At 37.0% G+C, this 24052-nt stretch overlaps 1 protein-coding gene across 4 annotated transcripts in view; it reads left to right on the top strand.

The window, feature by feature from the left end:
* The window catches only part of LOC127855538 (ankycorbin-like), a 48875-nt gene extending 26882 nt beyond the window's left edge, over positions 1-21993 (top strand). For 3 of the 4 annotated variants that reach the window (XM_052391259.1, XM_052391262.1, XM_052391260.1), the window contains exons 2-10: positions 4023-4643; positions 6122-6327; positions 9585-9761; positions 10038-10903; positions 14376-14582; positions 15102-15635; positions 16145-16341; positions 16963-17079; positions 20402-21993. In XM_052391259.1, coding sequence (XP_052247219.1) covers positions 4384-4643; positions 6122-6327; positions 9585-9761; positions 10038-10903; positions 14376-14582; positions 15102-15635; positions 16145-16341; positions 16963-17079; positions 20402-20531 — 2694 coding nt within the window. In that variant the 5' untranslated portion in view covers positions 4023-4383 and the 3' untranslated portion in view covers positions 20532-21993. Of the gene's footprint in view, positions 1-2781; positions 2859-4022; positions 4644-6121; positions 6328-9584; positions 9762-10037; positions 10904-14375; positions 14583-15101; positions 15636-16144; positions 16342-16962; positions 17080-20401 lie in introns of those variants that run through there. The other variant, XM_052391261.1, reaches the window with a different exon arrangement.
* The last annotated feature ends 2059 nt before the right edge of the window (positions 21994-24052 follow it).

Genomic DNA, 24052 nt, shown 5'->3' with positions numbered 1-24052 from the left:
ACATAACGGATGCTTCGTTAGACATGTTACGCCGAGGCTGTGCGTTCTCACAGCGTCCTGTCTAAAAAGCCATAGGATCGACCCGAATACGACGTATATGCAGAAGTAATGCAGTTTATAAGACACGCGAAGTACAACATAATGGAGACGCCATGATAGGACGACACCCAATATTTTGTGCGGATGGACCGATATCAGTAGCACACCAGCGTCATTGTGGAGAAATCGGGAATGCTCGTTCCAGATATAACGTATCCATTTCTTATCCTTATACGAGGATAGCTTTTCTTAACCCATTTATGCCTAGCGTCTAGAAAAAAGGCCTTTGCAAACAGCGTAGACCCAGATGAGAAGCGCATGATGCGGCGTCTCAACGGGGTCTGCGCTGGTTGCTTAAAGGAATTTCTGTAAAAAATATTCTAAATATAGAAATAAATATACTTAACATCCCTAATTTTGGAAATAAATTGATCCCATTTAGAAGGATGGGAGAGTCCACTAGGCATAAATGGGTTAAAGCGACTTATGGGTGTTCACCGGCCATCTACACCATAGTGTATTCGTTCTTTTCCTTGTGGTCAGTCCTGAACAGTTTCCCCTTTTTTTGCCTTGGCATGACTTTCTAAACATCTGGCAGTGCTAGTATACAGGGGGTAAGACGCTTGAGATTCTTTCAAGACACGACTTCGGTTTCTTCTTTTCCCCGCCCACGAACCTTGGACATTATTCTGACATAGAGAATTTGATTAAAATCAAAATACATCTTTACATTTTGAAGCAAATACATTTTGTGTGTGTGCAAAACGTTGTAAAAACGGCGCATAGACGCGAATAACACAGACAGCAGTATCATTGACGATGGCATAGTGATGTCGAAGGGTTAGTGATGGCTAACGGTTTTGGGATTTATTTGAAATAAACACATTGGCCTTTTTTGCGACTATTAGCTTTTTCGTAAAACTGACTGCTTTGAGAGGATGTCGATCCGGTGATACGGATGTATAAGATACAGACTGGGATTGATGAGTCGCGAATCCAAGATACAGACTAGAACTGATGGGTCGCGAATCCAATGTATTTTTAGGTAGTTGGTTTCACTGCGCGTATGAGCTTTTTACCAACCATTGACCTACTTGTAAAACACATGTTCAGTATTACTGTTTCCTCGCACATATCATAATTTCCAAAGAAACTTTGCGAATCTAAAACTACTTTTTTTCTCAATTTTATCAATATTTCAAAACGCGCAAAGTTTTGAACTGATTTTTGAATTTACAAAAAGGTAAATAAGCTTCCCCGACTGATCTAGCTTTTTTACGCGACCGCCATTGTTATAAGAATGGCAGGTCATTTGTCCGTATTACTATAAACACAATTGTTTGGTCAAATTGTCAATTGAGTCGCGTTCTAAGAAAACTGGGCTTAATGCATGTGCGTAAGTGTCGTCCCAGATTAGCCTGTGCAGTCCTCACAGGTTAATCAGGGAGGACACTTTCCGCTTTTATGGTATTTTTCGTTTAAAGGAAGTCCCTTTTTACCGAAAATCTAGTTTAAGCGGAAAGTGTTGTCCCTGATAAGCCTGTGCGGACTGCACAGGCTAATCTGGGACGACACTTTACGTACATCCATTATGCCCAGTTTAATCAAAACAAGACACAATTTATCACTTGAGAATGTATGTCACCATTCGTTATCTCACTGGATGATAGGGTTACGCCTGCATGGAGTTTTTTCAGTATGACAGATGGATTTGACTTTACCGTGAACAACTGTGAACACGGAAGTGGTTTCAAATCGGAGAATTTTTGTATCATTAATCATTTTATGGATAATTTATATCATGTTTACCTTTGGTAATAAACGTACACGCCTGACTGCACTAACATTGTTGATCGCAAAGATGTAATTGATACGATAACAACATTTTTAAAGGTTTCAAACAGGACATAGTAATTTAAAGGAAATGCCCTTTTCGTTGAAGAATAATAACCAGCTGACATTGTATATATTATAAAAAACCCATTTTGTTTGCGCTAAATAGTGGACCTATTTGTTGTGATTATACTTAAGTACGTAATGAAGAACACTTGAAGGCAAGTTTCTGCTTTTTGTTCAGGATGACATTTCTGCCCAAAGCACATCGGCTCGAATCTTCCTTGGGCTTCTATTTTTCTCTTCTTTTCATAACTGTTTTGGTAGTTGTAGATTTTATGCAGAGAATTTTGTACATCCGATGTTAGAATCTGTCAAGTTTTGGCCTTTGATGGATAATTGCAAAAATAGAAAAAAAACAACAACAGGTAAAACAAATACAAAAAAACAGTAACATCGCCTTCACCACAAACAATAACATCAACAACAATTGAATCCAAAAGCCGCGTACATCTTATCTGTATCGCTAACGCTATATTTCATAAAAGTAACGACCGTGTTTTCAGAGGCAAAAAATCCGTTCATCGCTTTTATACCGCTGGATCTGTACAAAAACAGTAAACGGATTCATTTAACATTAATAATTATTGTGTCATGTCACCATATTTCAACCAAATCCATCAAGTAGAGTTATTTTGATTGCCTTCAACACTCGTGTCATTTGTTTCTAAGAAACAAGTACGCGACTTTATCGCTTAACGACATAATAAACTTGTTAACAGGTAAAGCAATACGTATAAAGTTTCCGCATACTTAGTACGCAGGCGTGCAGAAATTGAGCTGCGGTTTCAGACGATACTTAAACAAAATTTAATGTAATTTATTAACTCCTGAACATCATCATCATCATCATCATCATCATCACCAGCAGCAGCAGCAGCAGCAGCAACTGTTATAATATTATAATTACTGACCAATAGATTTCTGTAAGTATAGGGATGAAAATATCGTTTAATAATTATTCATGTACCGGTAAGCCGGTTTCTTTGTGTGTGTCGCATTATATAGATGACAGATTGATATGGTTTTTACAGGCATCATATTGAGGATGTGGTGTACTGAATTGAGGATGTGGTGTACTGTATTGAGGATGTGGTGTACTGTATTGAGGATGTGGTGTACTGTATTGAGGATGTGGTGTACTGAATTGAGGATGTGGTGTACTGTATTGAGGATGTGGTGTACTGTATTGAGGATGTGGTGTACTGAATTGAGGATGTGGTGTACTGTATTGAGGATGTGGTGTACTGTATTGAGGATGTGGTGTACTGTATTGAGGATGTGGTGTACTGTATTGATGATGTGGTGTACTGTATTGAGGATGTGGTGTACTGTATTGAGGATGTGGTGTACTGTATTGAGGATGTGGTGTACTGTATTGAGGATGTGGTGTACTGAATTGAGGATGTGGTGTACTGTATTGAGGATGTGGTGTACTGTATTGAGGATGTGGTGTACTGTATTGAGGATGTGGTGTACTGTATTGAGGATGTGGTGTACTGAATTGAGGATGTGGTGTACTGTATTGAGGATGTGGTGTACTGTATTGAGGATGTGGTGTACTGTATTGAGGATGTGGTGTACTGTATTGAGGATGTGGTGTACTGTATTGAGGATGTGGTGTACTGTATTGAGGATGTGGTGTACTGAATTGAGGATGTGGTGTACTGTATTGAGGATGTGGTGTACTGTATTGAGGATGTGGTGTACTGAATCCCGTAGCAACTGTGACATTTATATAGTCTATCTTTACAATGAATGATCATTCCAAGCAGGAAGTATACATCTAGATTTCGTATTGATTCATAACGATTTCATAATTATACCAACACAATCACGTGCTTTGATGTCAAGTTAATCATGTGGAACTGAGTGTTCAAGCGTGTTGGTAAACCTTTTTATACGTGACATAGTTATAAGTTGACCTGTGAAACGAATGTATGTGCCAGTATGATAAATATCATAAAGAATAAATCAGAGCTGACGTGTTTTTGTATATGTTTAGCGATACATGAATATACAAACGTTGAAAAGTGTATAACTTGTTTCGCGGTTATAAGTCGTGTTTACATGATTTTCGTCTGTTTTAGAAACGATAAAAACTAGTCTTTCCAAGAAGCAAAAGTTTGACATCGCCAGAAAGCAAAGTTTACACTTTCTATAAAACTTATGAAGGAACTCATTGGTCTTCTATGGGACCATCATCAGTCTGAGTCGAATGAGAAAGGAAAAGCAAACATGGAATAAATTCTGTTTGTTGAATTTGAAATTGAACGAAAACATGGTGTTGTTATGCATGGATTTTTAAACTTATTGGTGGGAAATCTATATACTCTGTTTACTAAACGGGTCAGTTATTCACGATGAACCGAGTCCGTGTCGTGCAATAGTCTTAGTAATGGTTAGTCTGCGAAACAGTGCAACAGGTACCCGTATATTCGCGCGTCTAGAATGGAATTGATTACGGCGTCGAAAAACGGAAACTTTGAAACTGCATTCAATCTGCTTCAAGCCGGCGTAACCCCTCGGGTGACGGACAAGGACCAGGCTACGCCCCTTTACTGGAGCGCGTGCAATGGCCATAACAGCCTGTGTGAGATCCTCATTCAAGCCGGAAGTGACGTAAACAAGAAGGTCACGTGGGGTTCCACCCCGCTGCACGCTGCCGCGGATAGGGGTCATAAAGACTGCGTTGAGACTTTGATTCAAAGGTTTGAACCCTTTTGTAAATACATACTTAACCCTTTGCATGCTGGGAAATTTGTCGTCTGCTAAAATGTCGTCTGCTGAATTTCTAAAATTAGCATTTTCTTCGATTTTTTTTTCAAAGAATACTATCAGAATAGCAAACAGTTTGGATCGAGATGAGACGCCACGTTCTGTGGCGTCTCATCTGGATCCAAACTGTTTGCAAAGGCCTTCACAACTCGGTTCCCGCACTGTAAGGGTTAAATTGCTCACCAGAAGACCACTATGAATACAATTCTACTACTACATTCGTAAAACTGAAAATTATGAGCAGAATTTCGTAAAGTAATGAGCTGTTACGAATGTTCTACACTAATATGTGCACTTATTATGAATTAATAATAATGAAATACATAAATATCGTATATTTTTTTATCGTTAAGAACAACATATGTTAAATAGTTACATAATATTTTATTTGAGGACACATAAAATATGATCCGATGTAGTATCATATCAATGTACACAAGTGTAGAGTTTGAATATCGTGTACATATATGCAATAAGTATTTCTTATATGTCTTATACGCGGTAAATACCATCAAAATACGTGTATAAAAAGCAAAGAAAATGTGAAATGCGGTTAGTATTTACCTATAAACTGTATAAACACGTGTAAGAATTGCATACTTAAAATATGTTAACCTTTATTTGAAATGTCATGATTTATAAAAGTAAATGTTTAACCTTTCTAAATGCAGAATATCATTAAAAAGATATTAAATATTTTAATAGGACTTTTTGCGACCTTTACGATAATTGATAAAACACTAGGCTGATCAGTAATTTAATGCACTTCTATCATAGATATTTTGTGTACGTTATTTTACACGATTGGAGCGGTGTACTTGATCACGATTTAAATAAGAAGTCTGCGTTAACCCATTTATGCCTTGCGTCTAGAAAAAATGCCTTGGCAAACAGCGTAGACCCAGATGAGACGCCACATGATGCGGCGTTTCATATGGGTCTGCGCTGTTTGCTTAAAGGAATTTCTGTAAGAAATATTCTAAAGATAGAAATAAATATACTAGACATCCCTAATTTAGGAAATAAAATGATCCAATTTAGAAGGATGGGAGAGTTCACTAGGCATAAATGGGTTAAGGGTGAACTTTGTATGCCAGATAATCCACCTCGTAAACCACTCAGTAAGCATGATGAACCGGGTACTTCCTATTTAAAGGTGCTTACGTTAGTTGACGTCGCGAATTGTATATATATATACCATAGTTTATAATCATTTATATAAATAATGAATATTTGCTTTAACATGAATATAACGAATTGATATACTTCCAATACGAACCACCGCATAATACATTAACGTTAATTGAGTGATAAAAATATGTATGGACATCAATGTATACAGTGAATACTTCTTTCAGTAATTGACCTAAAACAAACACAACATAAACTATAAAATATTTATTCTAAAAAGTGGAGCGGAGATCAACTGTCAAAATGACCGAGGGGACACAGCGCTCCACAAGGCAGCGTACAGAGGACATTATGACGTCATCATGACATTGCTGAAGGCGCGCGCTAACGTCACGATACGCAACGAAAAAGGCAAGACGCCGCAAGGGGAGGCTCTCGAAGGGGGTCATCGGGATCTTGCTATCAAGCTTTCACAGTTCTCAAACGGTATGCACATTTCAAATGGTCTTTCGTAAATAGCCTTAGTAGTAGACGATATAACACACTTGCATTTAGCGTCCGGTTTATTAAAGGGGCCTTTCCAAGTTTTAGTAAATTGACAAAATTAAATAAAAAAGTTTTTCAGATTCGCAAATTTTCGTTGTAGTTATATTTGTGAGGAAACAGTGGTACGGAAAATTTACCACGCTCTAACATATCTTTTATATGCATCTTTTGACGATTTCAAAACCTGAAAATTATAAAGCGTTGCAACGCGAAACGATTGAATAATTTGGAGAGTTCTGCTGTTGCTACATTTTGTAAGACTACATGGATTGCTTATATAAAGTATAAAATACATCACTCATTGTATATGCACGCAAGGCCTAGTCGTCTAGGCGATAGATATTTAACCCATTTATGCCCAGTGGACTCTCCCATCCTTCAAAATTTGATCAATTTATTTCCAAAATTAGGGGTGTCAAGTATATTTATTTCTATATTTAGAATATTTCATAAAGAAATTCATTTAAGCAAACAGCGCAGACCCAGATGAGACGCCGCATTATGCGGCGTTTCATCTGGGTCTACGCTTTTTGCAATGTCCTTTTTTCAGGACGCTAGACATGAATGGGTTAATCCAGTGGTCAGTGGTTCGAGCCCAGTTGTGGATTAGCTTTTTTTCTTTCTTTTCTTTTATTCTTGTTTTTTACTGGAGCTTTTTAGATCCAATGTTTAAATTTATCAATACATGTATAAGCATTTAATGACATACTTCAATACATGCCAAAATCTGTGAAAAGGTCCCTTTAAAAACAATAACAACTATCTGCAATTATAATATGTTATAGGTATCATAATTATATTATTTTAGAGGCACATTAGAGGTTTATTAGAAATATAACACCATATCGCAGAAAGAATTGGGTGTTTATAGTTTTATGATCCTATTGGAGCGTGAGTCTAACTGTTAAATTTTAATAGGAAGATTGCTTATTTATAACAAATTTGCAAGTATCTTTCGTTTAACACATTTATGCCTAGCGTTTAGAAACAAGGTCTTTGCAAATAGCGTAGACCCAGATGAGACGCCGCATGATGCGGCGTCTCATCAGGGTCTGCGCTGTTTGCTTAAAGGAATTTCTCAAAGAAATATTCTAAATATAGAAATAAATAAACTAGACATCCCTAATTTTGGAAATAAATTGATCCAATTTAGAAGGATGGGAGAGTCCACTAGGCATAAATGGGTTAATATTGAAAAAAACGAATAACAGACTATCGCCCTATGTGAAATATATCAATTGAAGCATAAAATAAAATAATGGATTGTCTTGCAATACATTTAAATTCAATACGAAATTGTGTATTTTAAATTGTATAGGTAAATAGGGTAACACGCATTAATGCAATTAAAAAAATTAACATGATATATTTGATATAAATGTTTGATGTATGGAGAATACCTGGCTACTGCCCTATCGATGTGTAATATAGTCCCGTTCTGAGAAAACGGGGCTTAATGCTTGTGCGTAAAGTGTCGTCCCAGATTAGCCTGTGCAGTCAGCACAGGCTAATCAGGGACGACACTTTCCGTATTAACTGGATTTTCGTGTAGAAGAGACTTCCTTTAAACAAAAAATACAATAAAAGCGGAAAGTTTCGTCCCTGATTAGCCTGTGCGGACTGCACAGGCTAATCTGGGACGACACTTTACGCACATGCATAATGCTCAGTTTTTTCAGAACACGACTCAATATATCGGGTGAGGCTTAAAAAACCCTCCCACAATCAGTGCATGAACAGTCCTCTAGAAATCATATAAAGGGGGAAGACTTTATGAATTTATCAAGAAGAACTTTAATTCATTCACGCTCGGGTTAACCATCTGTCATTAATCTATGAAATTCGATACTTAATGATATCCAACACATTAATTGACATCATTTCGAAATTTAAAAATTTCATTTAACCAATTACCGGTATTCAATGTATGCGAAGCAAATTCACAGTACTTCTGCACTGGCAATGGAAATTAATCGATTTTACATGCCCGATTTAGAAATAATTAAAGTCACCTGAACTCGGACCTATTCAATAATAATATAGAAAACACTCTTATAGGAAGCATTATACTACATAGTTGAGTCATGCGATGTATACATTTGTATTACTGACATTATTTGATTTGGCAAATAAAAGATGTTTAATGTAAACAACAACGGGGCTTGCCTTTAAAAATGGGGAAACATAGCGAAAAACAGCTTACATATTAATAGTTTACCTTTATCTTAAATCATACCACTTTCTGATGTAAATGCGATAGCTGTCACATGCGCGTCTGTCCGTCAGTTATGTATCATATATTATCATATTATATGTATGGCGTGCGAATGTTTTATTTTCTCAATTAAATAACAACATATAAGCTGACAATTAACAAAAGATGATCGCTTAATCGCTTAATGATCGCGGACTATATGGAGTGTGATTTTGCATACAGTAGGGGCAGTTAGAATTGTGTCGCTTACTTGCTTTCTTTTTTAAGTTCAGGGAGTAGAAATCAATCTATGTACTCAAGCGAAAAATGTTTAGTCGCGCAAATTGTTGTTGCATAACGTCTGTGGAAGTATGATCTAAATTCATTCCAATATTCGTACTTTAACCATGCTGCTGAATACACATGCCTTAATTTTTTGTCTAGTAAATATTCTAAAACAGTCGACCGGTCACATGCACTTCAACTACCTTCGTTCCATCTGCATTTTTCTCAGCTTCTTAAAAAAACGCCAGTGTTGCAACACATGTTCAATAAGTATCGCAAAACAAGCTTTGTTGATATGCCATGGTCACGCCCAAAACTGTTTAACTCGTGTCACAATAGAAACTCTCAATGTCGCCCTTAAAGGTTAAATGGTTAAAGGTGCGGTTTATAGTCTGCTTCGATAACGTATGAATCTTCAGCCGACTACGACATTAACCCCCGATCACTGGCGTTCCTTTACATATAGCACAGTATGCAGCCTCGGCACATTGACTTATTTTCCTCACAGGTACCCATTTATACACCTGGGTGGAGAGGAGCAGGCGTGGGATTAATTTTTTGCTCAGAAAAATCCAGTGCCCTGTCATGCTCCGCATCAATAACTTTCTTGTACACTATTGAAATAAAATACAAGTAGGCAAGGATAGCTTTACGGAGCCTTTTTAAACAGAATATTTTTTAATCGTTGTAAGCACAACTAGTTTTTTCATCAATGCAGGTGTGAGGAACATACCTGTAGATGAACGAGATCGAAGACCGGAAATCGGGCGGCTCCCGTTGGATTTAAACCGGAAGTCGACACCCACCCGGATGTGCACCGGGGCTCCGAGCGAGCACGAGAGCAGCGAGTATGAAAATATCCAACTTCAGTGTCAGTCTCCGAGGATCGAGATCGGTATTGTTTAAATACGCATTTCCACTGTCAAAAGTGTTATACAATATTAGATCTTAAAAATAAAACGGTGGCTGCTTTATCATTTTATCAAAACAGAGCCTAAGCAAACATTTTATTGCCAATGGCTATTAACAAACGCCATTATTTAATTGTTACATTTTTTATTTCATTGATTAATTGCATGGTATGCCTTTAGTATTGATACAGCAGTAATATAATTCTTGTCTTGTCTAAGTGTTTTTATTTCGCAAATTATACGTCCTTCATATATTTTAGCTCCGCCCATTGTTTTACGTCAGACGTCGATGGATGTGCTACCCCCGCCACGCCCACCGACCACTCTCGGTCGCAGTATCAGCTTCAGCGGCCATCACTCGCGCCCGCCGTCCAGCTCCCGCCTACCCTCCGAGCACGCCTTTCTCAACCCGCACATGGAGGTCCGTGCAAATTCCGTTGGAAACATGAATCAGCTCCGCCCCAACGACGCCGGTGACGCCATCAGGAACTATTCCTCCATGGAATACGTGAACGCCAATCACCTCTTTGACTCTGAGTTGTCGTCGCCGACCGAATTGTCAGAGTCGTCTGCCTACAGCAGCGATACTTCATGGAACACGACGTCAATTACGTCATCGCCACGGAACGTTCCTTTGAACACGTGCGATCAAATTGTTCCTCAACGAGATACGCCCCAAATGTTGCACGCACCGCGGCAGATCAGACCGAACAGGAGCTCTCTCGGATCTATGATGCAGTTTGATTCAAATTGTGGCATCGACGTAAATTCAAGTGTTCGAGAATTCGTAGCGAAACTGAACAAACAATTAGTGGAATCTTACAAAAACAACGAGCAACTTACCATAGAAAACGATTCGCTGAAGTTTAAATGCTCGACACTTCTAAATCGACTAACCGAAACAGAGCAACAACTTCGCGATAAACAGCAAGAATTGGCATGCCTCGAAGAGCTGCTCGAGCAGCAGCGACAACTGCGTTCCCGCACCGAGGCTTCTGCAGGCACCGGAAGTTGTGAAATCTCGGAGACGAAATCTCGCGAGAGGAACGGGCTACTGCAGTTTACGGAGCACATCGGCAAGTCCATGACGGAGGATGCTCTCGACGAGATGCAAGACGTGTTGAGGGTAGGCGTGTTTTCTCATCCTTCTTAACCATTTCTTTTTTTATCGAAAGGCAACATTTTAAATGAACGCTTTATTTGTTTGTTTGTCTTACCTTCAGTTATCAATGTCATTTTATTTATACAAGCTGTTTACCAATTGATTCTTTTCATATTGTATTATTTTACATGCTATAAATATGCAACGTGACAACCTCATCGTACTTATTATCATGCTCCTTGTGTGCATACTGTTTGAGATGCTGCCCATACTGTTTGAGATACTGCCCATTCTGTTTGAGATACTGCCCATACTGTTTGAGATACTGCCCATACTGTTTAAGTGTTATTATACCACTGGCCGATGACAAAAATAACACAAATAAACTCCGCCTACGTTATGTTACATCAAGTTACTGACCGATAACATACTTAAAGAGCCGCCTACATTCGATATAATAAAGCTTCTCTTCAACATTTACTCACGCCTATACGGACATATGTTCTGCTGGGATATCGTCAATAATTAAAAAAAATATCGATTTGTGGCATAGGTTTGAAAAGCGTTCATGAAGGAAGGATGATCTCAACAGTTTTGGTGTGGAAACAAGCAAATAGTGCAAACAATTAACACACGTAAAACATATTCAAACTTATTTGTAGACATTAATTTATACAACAAATCGCTTAAATACAATTCCGCGAATTGCTTTTTTTACTGTCAACATTTACATTGCATGTTATCAACCCATACATTTAAAGTTTTTTTGCCGGTAATATATCATTATAATTCATGTTGATTATCTTATGGTCAATCTTTTGGAAATGGTATTTTTGTTGTGGTTTCAACAGCGTTAACATTTCGTACAACACACATGTGGTTACATGTTATACGATTCATCTAGCAACGTAATAGCTCGTGGATGCGTATTGCCTCTTATATATTTCGTAATTGCTACACACAGACAGTTTTCTTGTTATGCCCCCGAAGGTGGGCATATAGTGATCGCATTTCCGTCCGTCTGCCTGTCCTTCTGTCTGTCTGTCTGAAAGTCCGTCACACTTTGCGTTTAGGTTTCGAAAAATGCTCATAACTTCCATGTCGCTTCAGATGTAACCTTCATATTTGGTATGCATGTATATATGGACAAGGCCTTTTCATATGCACAGAAATTTGACCCATTTGACCTTGACCTTGAACTTAGGGTCCGCGTTTAGGTTTCGAAATCTGCGTATAGGTTTCGAAAAAGCGTTTTTCGGGGGCATATGTCATCCTATGGTGACAGCTCTTGTTTCAAGAATACATCCAGTTTTGTTATAATTTCGCACGATTCCATAGAAAACTAATACACACTAATATAAACACACTTCGCACATGCGACAACGCTACGTCAGAGAACGGGTTTTGTAGTAATGACTGAGCCTGTAGTAATGACTGAGCCTGTAGTAATGACTGAGCCTGTAGTAATGACTGAGCCTGTAGTAATGACTGAGCCTGTTCACTGAAGCTGACCACGTATCGCAAACCTGTTCTTCTTCATTATTTTTTATCGAGTGCACCGGGATTGTCTCCCATATGGCCATCGCCCCCAGAAAGTCGTGTTAGTTGGTTACGGGGGATAGTGCAAGATACAGGAGACACCCCGTTCCAGAGGTGACCCTGGGTCTTTGAGTGCCCGGTGTATAGCACCTAGTACACTGCACCTCGGTTTAACGTCTCATGCGAAAGACGAGTTAGTAGGTTAGGTGCAGCGGGAGATCTGGATTGTGAAGCCAGTGTGTTACCACTAGACCACGGATCCGCTACATCGCAAACCTGGCAGAGTCGTAGGCTATTTAACCCATTTATGCCTAGTGGACTCTCCCATCCCATCCTTCTAAATTGGATCAATTTATTTCCAAAATTAGGGATGTCTAGTATATTTATTTCTATATTTAGAATATTTCTTACAGAAATTTCTTTAAGCAAACAGCGCAAAACCTGATGAGACGCTGTTTGCCAAAGCGAAATGTTCAAGTTAGGCAAGTTCATATCAGAGGCACTAACTATTCGCCAAGTTTATAATCATAGTAATGTATAATTGTGTTATATGTATAACTGTAGTGTTATATGTATAACTGTAGACTGAACTCATTATGATACATTATGCTATAAAGTGATAGGCTGCATTTAAACATGCTGGGTAACTATTGTATGCTCATGTAGTTGTTCTTTGTACTACTATCATTTTACTGTGATTCAAATTGTATTATGTTTTGTTCTTTAAAAGATTACTGATTTATTTTATTGATCATGTTGTGTAACTATTGTATGCTGATGGAGTTGTTGCATTAACATCAAGTATAAATACAATTCGATATTCTTCGTACTACTAACATTTTACTGTGATTCAAATTGTATTATTTTTTGTTCTTTAAAAAGATATTGATTTATTTTATTGATCATGTTGTGTAACTATTGTATGCTGATGGAGTTGTTGCGTTAACATCAAGTATAAATAAAATTCGGTACTCTGTGTACTACTAACATTTTACTGTGATTCAAATTGTATTATTGTTTGTTCTTTAAAAAGATATTGATTTATTTCATTGATACAGCGACATATTAAAGCAGTTCCATATATAGCTAGATACACTGTTATCATGTTTGTCTAAAATAGCTGTAAAGTTCATCCATTACCAAATTATGATATTTCGGTAAGAAAAAAACAACGACCTACTATATTCATGTATTTTGTATTATCATTTTGTTTAACACTAGAAACTGTAAAGTTTATGTGTAATTAAATTCTGTTCTGTTCTGTTCTGCCAATGCGTTTTTTCTAGACGCTAGGCATAAAAGGGTTAATATGTTAAGCTATAATTCAATATTTTTTATCTAAATAAAATAAGTCATTGTATATACACGTGCAGTAGTTGAATATAAACCGAATCATTTAATAACGAGCACATGTGATGTAAAAATAATACGTCGAGTCCTCTGTTTTCGGCAATTTAAATGCGTTTGATGGCATATTATGTGTTCATATTTCACGCATTTGAAAAGATAAAAGATAACATGGCGTTGTCTTATTTTTTATAGTTCCATATATTACGACAAGATTTCTCCAGTTATCTTATCTTGAAATCTGTTCTGTCTTTTTATAAAATGCGTCTTGTTCTGAGAAAACTGGGCATAATGCATGTGCGTAAAGTGTCGTCCCAGATTAGCCTGTGCAGTCCGCACAGGCTAATCAGGGACGACACTTTCCGCTTAAACTAGATTTTCGGTAAAAAGGGACTTCCTTTAAACGGAAAATACCATTAAAGCGGAAAGTGTCGTCCCTGATTAGCCTGTGCGGACTGCACAGGCTAATCTTGGACGACACTTTACGCACATGCATTATGCCCAGCTTTCACAGAACAAGACACAAATGATTTTAACATTCAACAAAACTAAGTACACTTTATTTCATTATTGTCACATAACCACAAAAGTCTTATTGTCTATCGCAAAGGAAACTCTACAAAATCACGCCCTAGTATGCGAGACGGAGGCGCCGGAACTTGACGCCCCACACAGAGAGTGGCTGCCCGGAGTGGATTACGTCATAGTCGGAAGTGAGGCCCTCGAGTGCAGATACATCTACAAGACGGACGCACTTCCGATCTGCCTCGTATTCAACATAAAACATTTGAACACCGGACGGCCTCTACGGTTGAAGGTATGACGTTGCCAGGTGTAGGAATACAGTTAATTTTTTTAATTAAAACAAACAAACATACAAACATATACATGTAATTGGTTTCCCCCAGTACATCCGGCTTAATAAACTAGAGAACTGTTTTTGGTGTGTTGTTCTTTACTTATCGCCTAATTAAAGATTAATTAATGTTGAAGAATAAGATTTAGAAATATAATATAAAGTGTACCACATACTTATAGTAAGAAATCCATAAAGTTATTGATATGCTTCATCTATATACCGCTATTCAGTTATTGATGTGTACTTCATTTAGTGATATTTGACGTGTTTTAAAATATAATATTACACAGTTAATATTTTATGTAACATAAAATGGCTATTCGAAGCAAAAAAATAGATCTTTAAAGCTGCATTGCAAAACTTCCATCCGCAAAGCTTTATAATTCGAATAAAGCGAACCTGAAATCCAGAATTCCTCATTTAACGATCTTATCACTGTGTGTTACTCGTTATTAACGTCTGTAACGGATGTTCCAGGTTTTAATCCTTCGACAAAGGTCTTCCAATGTCGACTCAAGTTATAAAACAGAACTCGATATAGTAGATCAACTCGGTGACAACAAGCACATGGAAACCTGTTTGCATTCCTTCGAAGGACCGGCTCAGCGATTTGTGAAATTCATTCCCCACAAATTTACAAAAATGCTTGAAGCAGAACAAATATCGCCCCGATCTACTTTTATTGTGAATGAACAATTGAGTTCTTTGGTTAGTTTTATCAGTTCTTGTGAAGAGACTTTTGACGGACTACTTTCTCTGTTTACAATTCAGTGCTTTTATAAACTATTTAGCGTTCTATGTTGTTTAAGTGAAACGGGTATTCAACACGGAAGCATTAGTGAGGACAGTGTATTTATCGACGATTGTTTGAACGTAAAACTTGGGAGATTTGAAACCGCATCTACCTCGGGTTGTAAACAAGCAAAGGCGAACGGAAAACGACTTCCTGCAGAAAGTGACGAAGCATTTAATGATTACGAAAACGTCCCTCATATTCAAAGAGGTTCCCAGGTGTGTGTATTATTACCAGTTTGTCTGTACCATAAGTTTGGGGACTAGATTTATTGGGGAAAGAACTGCTGTCCCGATGTGTCAGTGAAGACTTTTGAAAAACTTGCCCCAAACGCGATGACCGTAAATAAACACTACGTATGCAATACGTATATAATTCGTAAATTTGTATGGTGAGACACAGAGTTTACGGTAGTCTCTCTCTTCCTTTAGAGTTCATGATATATGAATGCTCTTTAAGTCAGTCTGAAAATGTAGCAATATATAAAGTACTTTTGTCAATTCATAATGTTGAAAGTTATGTTTTTCTTGAGCATCTTTTAACGGTTACATTTTTTTAGAAGAGTATACCAGTAACATTTTTTTTGAAGTCCTGCTTTACTCTTCGGGTTTATCAAACGTAATCAACCATTCACATAGCTTTCGTTTTTTCAGCCTGCTTCATTATTAAAATTGTTCTTTTTGTCGTCGGTTAACAGCGACTAAATCACAATATAACTCGTTTTCAGACAAGTCATGTCAGTGACGACTACAGCCCGGACGTGTCGGCTCTGTGCGCCCTCTTCACCACCATTTTCCAGCGCGTACAGGTCTCGTGCACACCAGCATCACTTGCGCACGCGCACACGGACCGACGTCTGCGGGTCTTCGCATACCGCGTGGTCTCGGACTTTACTTCATGGAGCGCGTATAGAATCATGCAAAGGTACATGTGAGATATGTTCACATTTTCCGGAATCGTTTTTACGTTTTAATTGCCATTATTTTATTATTATACACGTGAATATGTATCGTGAAAGAAACGGGCTCAATGCACGTTTGCTAAATCCGCACAAGCTGATCCGGTACAATATTTCCGCACTTCAGTATGTTTTGTTTCAAGGGAATCTTTTCTAACAATAAATGAACTGTAGAATGTTGCTGCTGTCGGGAATTAGCCTGTGTGTTGTACACATGCTAACCTGTTATGACACACTTTGTAACCCGGCTTCTTGTGCTCTATGCATGCCTGTTATGACACATGCCCACGCCAAATCATGTTTTAAATTGTTCATGATATAACAGATGTTGTGGATCTTTCAGAAATGGACTTAAAAAATACGCCGCATTACTATATCATTTTCCGCTAATTAACATAGCCGCTTGAAGTGGACTATATTCGTGTATTTTTGTAACTTAATACATTTTTATATGTAAAACATTCACATAAATACATGCATATTTGACAATATTCATTAATTTTAACATATACCCCGAATAAAAGGCCGCACAGCTCAATGTATCATTATATTTGAACCAAAAAGATGTATTCCGATCTTCGTTTCAGTTTGGGATTCCTTCTGCTCGGCGATGACGTCATCAAGGTGAATACAGAGTTCGCGTGCCGGGCCTTTGTACAGACCCGGATGTTACGATTGTTGGCCACCACGCCACCTTGCGTCAGGTATGACATTTATTGTAAAGTTTACCTTCCAAAATACAATTGTTCTTTTTGATATATTTTAACAATTGCCACAGTACATTTTTTATACAGATTGACACAATACATATCTTTAAAAATTGACTCCCCGAAATGAATTGTTTATAAACTAGCAATAGTTATTTTCACGACTAAGAAATATGTTAAAATTATCAATTCCTTTTTGTAGATAATCATTTAAATAACTAATTAAATGTATAAAGCGTTTGTGACGCTCTGCATCTGAGATTTTGGAAAATACAAATGGCTGTAATACCCACGTAGTGTTAGAAAAATAATTAAAGATGGACGAGTCGTAAGCTCATTAGATTTGTTATATCAAAGGTCTCGGGTACGGGCTCCATGGAGGACATTTATCTCTATATGTTTTGATTTTAAAAACGGTCATCAAACGGTAGTTCTTGAAGTTCCGAAATTAACCCATTTATGCCTAGCGTCCTGAAAAAAGGACATTGCAAACAGCGTAGACCCAGATTAGACGCCGCATGATGCGGCGTCTCATCTGGGTCTGCGCTGTTTGCTAAAAGGATTTTCAGTAATAAATATTCTAAATATAGAAATAAGTAAACTAGACATCCCTAATTTTAGAAATAAATTGATCCAATTAAGAAGGATGGGAGAGTCCACTGGGCACAAATGGGTTAAATGTAACTTCTTCGAAAAATCTGCGAGCAAGGTCTTTAAGACCGAGTTATTATATACCATCTTGCAGCTATATTTAACCCATGTATGCCTAGTGGACTCTCCCATCCTTCTTAATTGGATCAATTAATTTCCAAAATTAGGGATGTCTAGTACACTCATTTCTAAATTTAAAGTATTTCTTACAGAAATTCCTTTAAGCAAACAGACCAGACTCTTATGAGACGCCGCAGCATGAGGCGTCTCATCTGGGTTTACGCTGTTTGCCAAGGCCTTTTTTCTAGACGCTAGGCATAATTGGGTTAAGATTTTAACTATTTTACAAGACATCTTCAGATAAAAAATACGCGAAAAGTTAAAATGTCAACATGTTGTTAACGGACATTATGTTAATAAGAAAATTTTTGCACGCTTTGGATTTCGACACTAAATAAAACTAGCGATTGTAAACATGTTTTCTTCAACGATGAGATGTGCTTATTTCATATCCAGTATTCCATCGTAAACATTTTAGAGGGCAAACAAGGTGACTTTTAATTTGTTTTGAAGTACTCTGGTGGTTGAACTTTAATATTGTGATTATAAAAGCGAAAGGGGCCTTTTCACGTTTTGGTTAATTGACAAAATAAAAAAAAAATGTTTTAGATTCGCAATTTTTTTGTTGTAGTTATGATATTTGTGAGGAAACAGTAATACTGAACATTAACCATGCTCTAAATTAATCATTATATGAATCTTTTGACGTTTTAGAAAAACCTGAAAATTATAAAGCGTTTCAACGCGGAAGGATTGAATAACATGGAGATTTCTTTTGTTGTCGCTATATTATGTGATACTACGAGGATTGTTTATTTAAAGTATGCAATACACCACTCATTGTATGAGCACGGATGACCGAGTGGTCTAAGCGATAGACTTTTACTCCAGGGATCAGTGGTTCGAGCCCAGTTGAGGGATACTTTTTGAGTTGTTTAGTCCTCTACCGTTGAAACCGGAGAGGTACTTATGGTTTGCGCTCTGAGTGTCTGTCAGTCTGTCACACTTTTCTGGATCCTGCGATAACTTTAAAAGTTCTTCACATTTTTTTTCATGAAACTTGAAACATGGGCAGATGGCAATAAGGAGATTATGCACGTCATTTTATTATGTTCCTACATCAAGAATTCTGGTTGCTGACTATATGTATTGCTGAAAATGGTTGATCCGGCGATAACTTTAAAAGCTCTTCATATTTTTTCATGAAACATGGACAGATGGCAATGTGGAGAGGTAGGGGACGTGTATTGCTTGGCAATAGTCTTGTTTTTCACTGGAGCAATTTAGATAAATTGTTAAAAATATTAAGCATTCAATGACAAACTTCAATACATGCCAATCTCTGAGAAAAAGTCCCTTGAAGCTTAAACAAATAAACTTAACATGAGATCACAAATATTGACATTTATTCACTATTGTTTTCAATGTGCATAATTATCACAGTGTTAAGGTTTGCATATGTTTAATTAATAATGTGGATGAGGAAGAAGTTGAAATTACAATTTATACAGGATAAAACGTTCCATCATTTGACTAAATGACAGCAAATTCATTATAGCCCATCAACTGTTTTAACATGTATGTGTAAACATGGCTTGGCGCATGCTTATATCAATTCATTAAGATGTTGTAATGATGTTTAATGCGAACACATATGTCAACTTGGTAGTAAATGTAACGTGAGCGTGTATTAGTTCTGATGTGTTGTTATAGTTTCAAAGATGTTGTTTCCATGGCAGCAGGGAAGGTTGGAGGTTGAAACTCTTTTCTATTACAGTAAATATTCAGTATTAGTCAACACTTTCTGTGTATTAAGAATAGCGAAATAATAAAATGCGTCCAAAAATTATAATGAATTAAAACCTGTTCTGTATTTAAAAATGAGTTCTAATTACAATAAAAATGCATTAAAAAACGAATCGATGCAACAGGGTGAAGGAAATCAACAACACTGGTTAATACGTTCTAACTGTACGTATTACAGTCATAGTATATGAGACATTTAAAGGAAAAGAAAAATGAATGTGATGAAAAAAAAAAAAACACGCATGTATTTTTAAAATAATTATTAAATAAATATCAAAAGCAATATGAAACCAAAATAACAAATAATAAGTATAAAAATAATAATATTACCGAAATATGCAAACATTATTTAAGCAGAGTAGAACATAGAAATTTAACTGGACTGGAAATATTTTTTAATTTAAAATGCTCTGTGAAAAGGGGGTTTAATGCATGTGCGTTAAGTGTCATTCCAGATTAGCTTGTGCAGTCCTCACAAACATGGAGAGAGGGAGAAAGGGAGAGAGAAATTAACAATCTAACTAAAAACTCGCTGATTTCCATTAGTAAAGCGTTGTCTAACTACTCAATATACACCGCAAATTGAAGTCCTGAATCATCGCGCATAAAACCCCCCACAAATCATGTAAGATGTAATCATCGAAATGTTTTTAATCCAGCGAACCATAACTACCGACGGTTTATAGGCCTATAATAAACGATTTATACAAAATTATTCAGTAATTCATTTGTTAGGTCATATAATATCCAATAATTAACCATAAATTCGTGCTTGTTAGCATGCATGTGTCGTCTGTTACAGCCCATGCAATCCCGACAGGCAGTCGAAACTGCGAAAGGCTGTGGAGAGGAATCGCCATGAAATCGAGGCTCATTTCCTGTGTAATACATCCGTGAAGCAGATCCTTCGACTAGCGCAAGAGCTGCGATGACAGGGCACAGGCATACACACTGCACGAAGTTACATTAACCGATTTTTGCCTAGAGGACTCTCCCATCCTTCTTAATTGGATCAATTTATTTCCTAATTTAGGGATGTCTAGTATATTTATTTCTATATTTAGAATATTTCTTACAGTAATTCATTTAAGCAAACAGCGCAGGCCCTGATGAGACGCCGCATCATCATGCGGCGTCTCATCTGGGTCTACATTGTTTACCAATGCCTTTATTTTAGACGCTAGGTATAAATGGTTGAAGCGTAGGCGACGAGGTGTTTGACATTTTAAAATTTCATTTACTGTTAGGACATATACTTGACATTTACTTTAAACGCTGTTGACGTCATAAATATGTTAAATCTGTGATACTGACGCAGCATTTAAAGTGCTGTACGAAATAAAGCACAATATTATGGTAAACTTAGATCTAGGCAAGGTATGAATAACTGGTGCATCAAGCTCACGACTCTCATGTACGTGGTCGTTGATGAGATTGGACATGAAACACCTGCCGTTACATTCACATGACATAAGCGTTACATTTACATAGCCTCTCAACGAGTTTCGACAGGGAGGCGGAAAGAACGACAACGGGCGAGGCATGGTATGGTATTGCGCAAGGGGGGGGGGGTATAGGGTTAGGGTTAGGGTTAGTGTTAGGGGTCGGGTTAGGGTTTGGGTTAGCCTAAACCCAACCCTAACCCTAACCCGACCCCTAACCCTAACCCTTACCCTTACCCTAACCCTTCTTTGGGGTTATCACCCCTGACCATGCCTCGCCCGTTGTAGTTTTCCGCCTCCCGTTTCGACAAGATTTTATAAGGGAGATCATCTTGATATAAAATTTGGAGCTTTTGCCGATGACACTAATCGCGTTTATAGTTGCAAAGAATTTTGCAAGGAAATTTCAGGAATCCATCATCAAGAGAATTCTAATGACAAATTGAGAAAACACAGCTTGTTTTCGTGAAATAATTATTGAGTAATTTGACCAATTTTAATAACTTTGCTGATGTTTAAAATGCAATTATAATTTGTATGCGCTGCCAAAAGCCATTCGAAAGGCATCTGTTAGGGACTGTGTAAACTCACGCATTCAAACAGTCAACCCACATCTTTTTATGAACAAGTATATTTTAAGCATATGTATTAAGCCTTCACGTAATATATATTGTACATCGACACGTTATGTATATTGCATTGTGACACATAATTTATATTGTATTGTGACACGTAATGTATATTGTATTGCAATGCCATTTAGAATATTATGAAACATGTAAGTTTGGAGACAACTGAGTTGTGTGGTACAATATGCATGTTATGAAGCTGTATCTACCATGATCATTCCACCATTTTACTTGCTTGATTAAGATTTGCTTGCACAGCGATTGTATAAATTGTCAAGAGTTATGTTGTGCGGATATAAAACAATAGAACTTCAGCGAACTAATCTGTGTTCCTTATGAACTGATACATCTCGCATACATAAACATAAGTCGCAGTGGTGTAGTGGATATGTGTATGTATATTATGTGTATTTGCTCTCCTTCTATTAGAAACGTTCAAATTACAATTCTCTGACAGACATTAGCAAGTCACCCGCGTAAATGTTAAACGTACGAAATGTTTTTTTTAATTTCTGTATTAAAAAGGTATTTTTTTTTACTGCACTTTGGCGAAATCTTTCCTTAACTTGTATCGACTTCAGTACAAAAACTGATGTATTTATAGTTGAAAAAGACACGCATCAGTTTTATGTTGGCTATATATATCTAACTCAGAAAGACTTAATGTGGCAATATTTCTTCGATTCGTCTTATAGACTTATGTAAATACAAAAACTAACCTTTCTAAAAAGGGAAAAATGGACATTTATTTTGTAGGTCGGTGATATTAAATAATAACAATTAGAAGATGCTTTATCTTTAGATATTTTTGTTACAAGGACATTCAGAGTGCCCGCTAGGTACTTATTATGTCACCGTTTTATTGCCTAAAGTTATTTTGGCGTAATGAATTCTCCATTATTCAGTGACGATACGTCAGAAAAAACACGTGGGGTTGATCAACACCATTCGCAACGACATTCGTGTTCTTTAAGTCGTTAAATAAACTTGGTACAAATGATAAACCATCTTAGAAAACAAGAGATATTCTATATACTTGTAATCAGCTCGTTAAAAGACAATTATTAAGAAACAAAGTATGTTATTACATAATGAAATATGCGACAGATACGTGTGTATTTGAGCAAAAACAGGTTTAGTCTGGAAAATCAAATTGCAATTTTTTTTAAGCCTACGTCAATCGATGTTTTACATAAGATATGAGGGCATAATCAGGTTACGAATAATGTTTATGACTACAGCATGTATACACGATTATAATCGCAGTTACACTCATTTAAAGATTAACTTTGATGTACGGAAGTCTCCAATATGGCGAAAGCCTCTTGTAAATGATGTTCTGCCATTCTAAAACTATGATTTGGTTCAAAGTCTTGGTTTGAATCGTTGCCAATTGAATCCAAACAATGTTGTAAAATGTACCGCATTGATATGAATGGGTCCCGCTGATGTTAATTTTTAAGCACTGTTGTGATCTTCGTGTAACTCATTTTATGATAAATTATAAACGAATTTATGAACATAGCCACAACACACTTTGAACCTGTTTAACAGACTAAACAGTCAGTCTTTTAAAGTTGCCACGTTTAAGTCACTTGGATCGGCGACTTCTTATCGGATGATGTCGTGAAATACTTACATGCAGCGGAAGGCGTAGGTGGCATTTTGCTTGGACAGAGATTTACTTTATGCGTGTAGCAATTAAAATATTTTCAATTAAATTAGGGCGAAATACCAAAAACATTTCGTTAAGTATAAAACCTGATTGAATATTGAGTTATTAATTAAAGTTTGAACCATACGATACGCAAATACTCATTAGAGGTTGAGTAAATTATTTTCTAAAAGATTATTTGTTGTTTTTTTTTTATCGAGTGCACCGGGATTGTCTCCCATATGGCCATCGTCCCCAGAAAGACTTGTTAGTTGCTTACGGGTAATAGTGCAAGATACAGGAGACACCCCGTTCCAGAGGTGACCCTGGGTCATTTAGTGCCCGGTTTATAGCACCTAGTACACTGCACCACGGTTTAACGTCTCATGCGAAAGACGAGTTAGTAGGTTAGGTGCAGCGGGGGATCGAACCAGCGATCTCTGGATTGTGAAGCCAGTGTGTTACCACTAGACCACGGATCCGCTTCTAAAAGGTTATTTGATTGGACAACGTGATTATAACCAAACGACCTTTTTTGTTTTTCACACCAAGTCGGCTCTTCCTTTACTCATTTAATCTTTGATCATTTAAAATGTAATTCGAGTTATTAGATCAAGACGGATCGGTGTTTTAATTGCCATACAGTCTTATTTGTTTTTTACACCAATTCTGCTATTCCTGTACTTATTTAATCTTTGATAATTTTAAATGTAATTTGAGTCATTGGA

Source organism: Dreissena polymorpha, chromosome 13 (assembly GCF_020536995.1).
Source record: "Dreissena polymorpha isolate Duluth1 chromosome 13, UMN_Dpol_1.0, whole genome shotgun sequence".
NCBI lineage: Eukaryota > Metazoa > Mollusca > Bivalvia > Myida > Dreissenidae > Dreissena > Dreissena polymorpha.
Note: the sequence above shows the minus strand (reverse complement) of the source record. Positions and strands in the feature narration are given on the sequence as shown.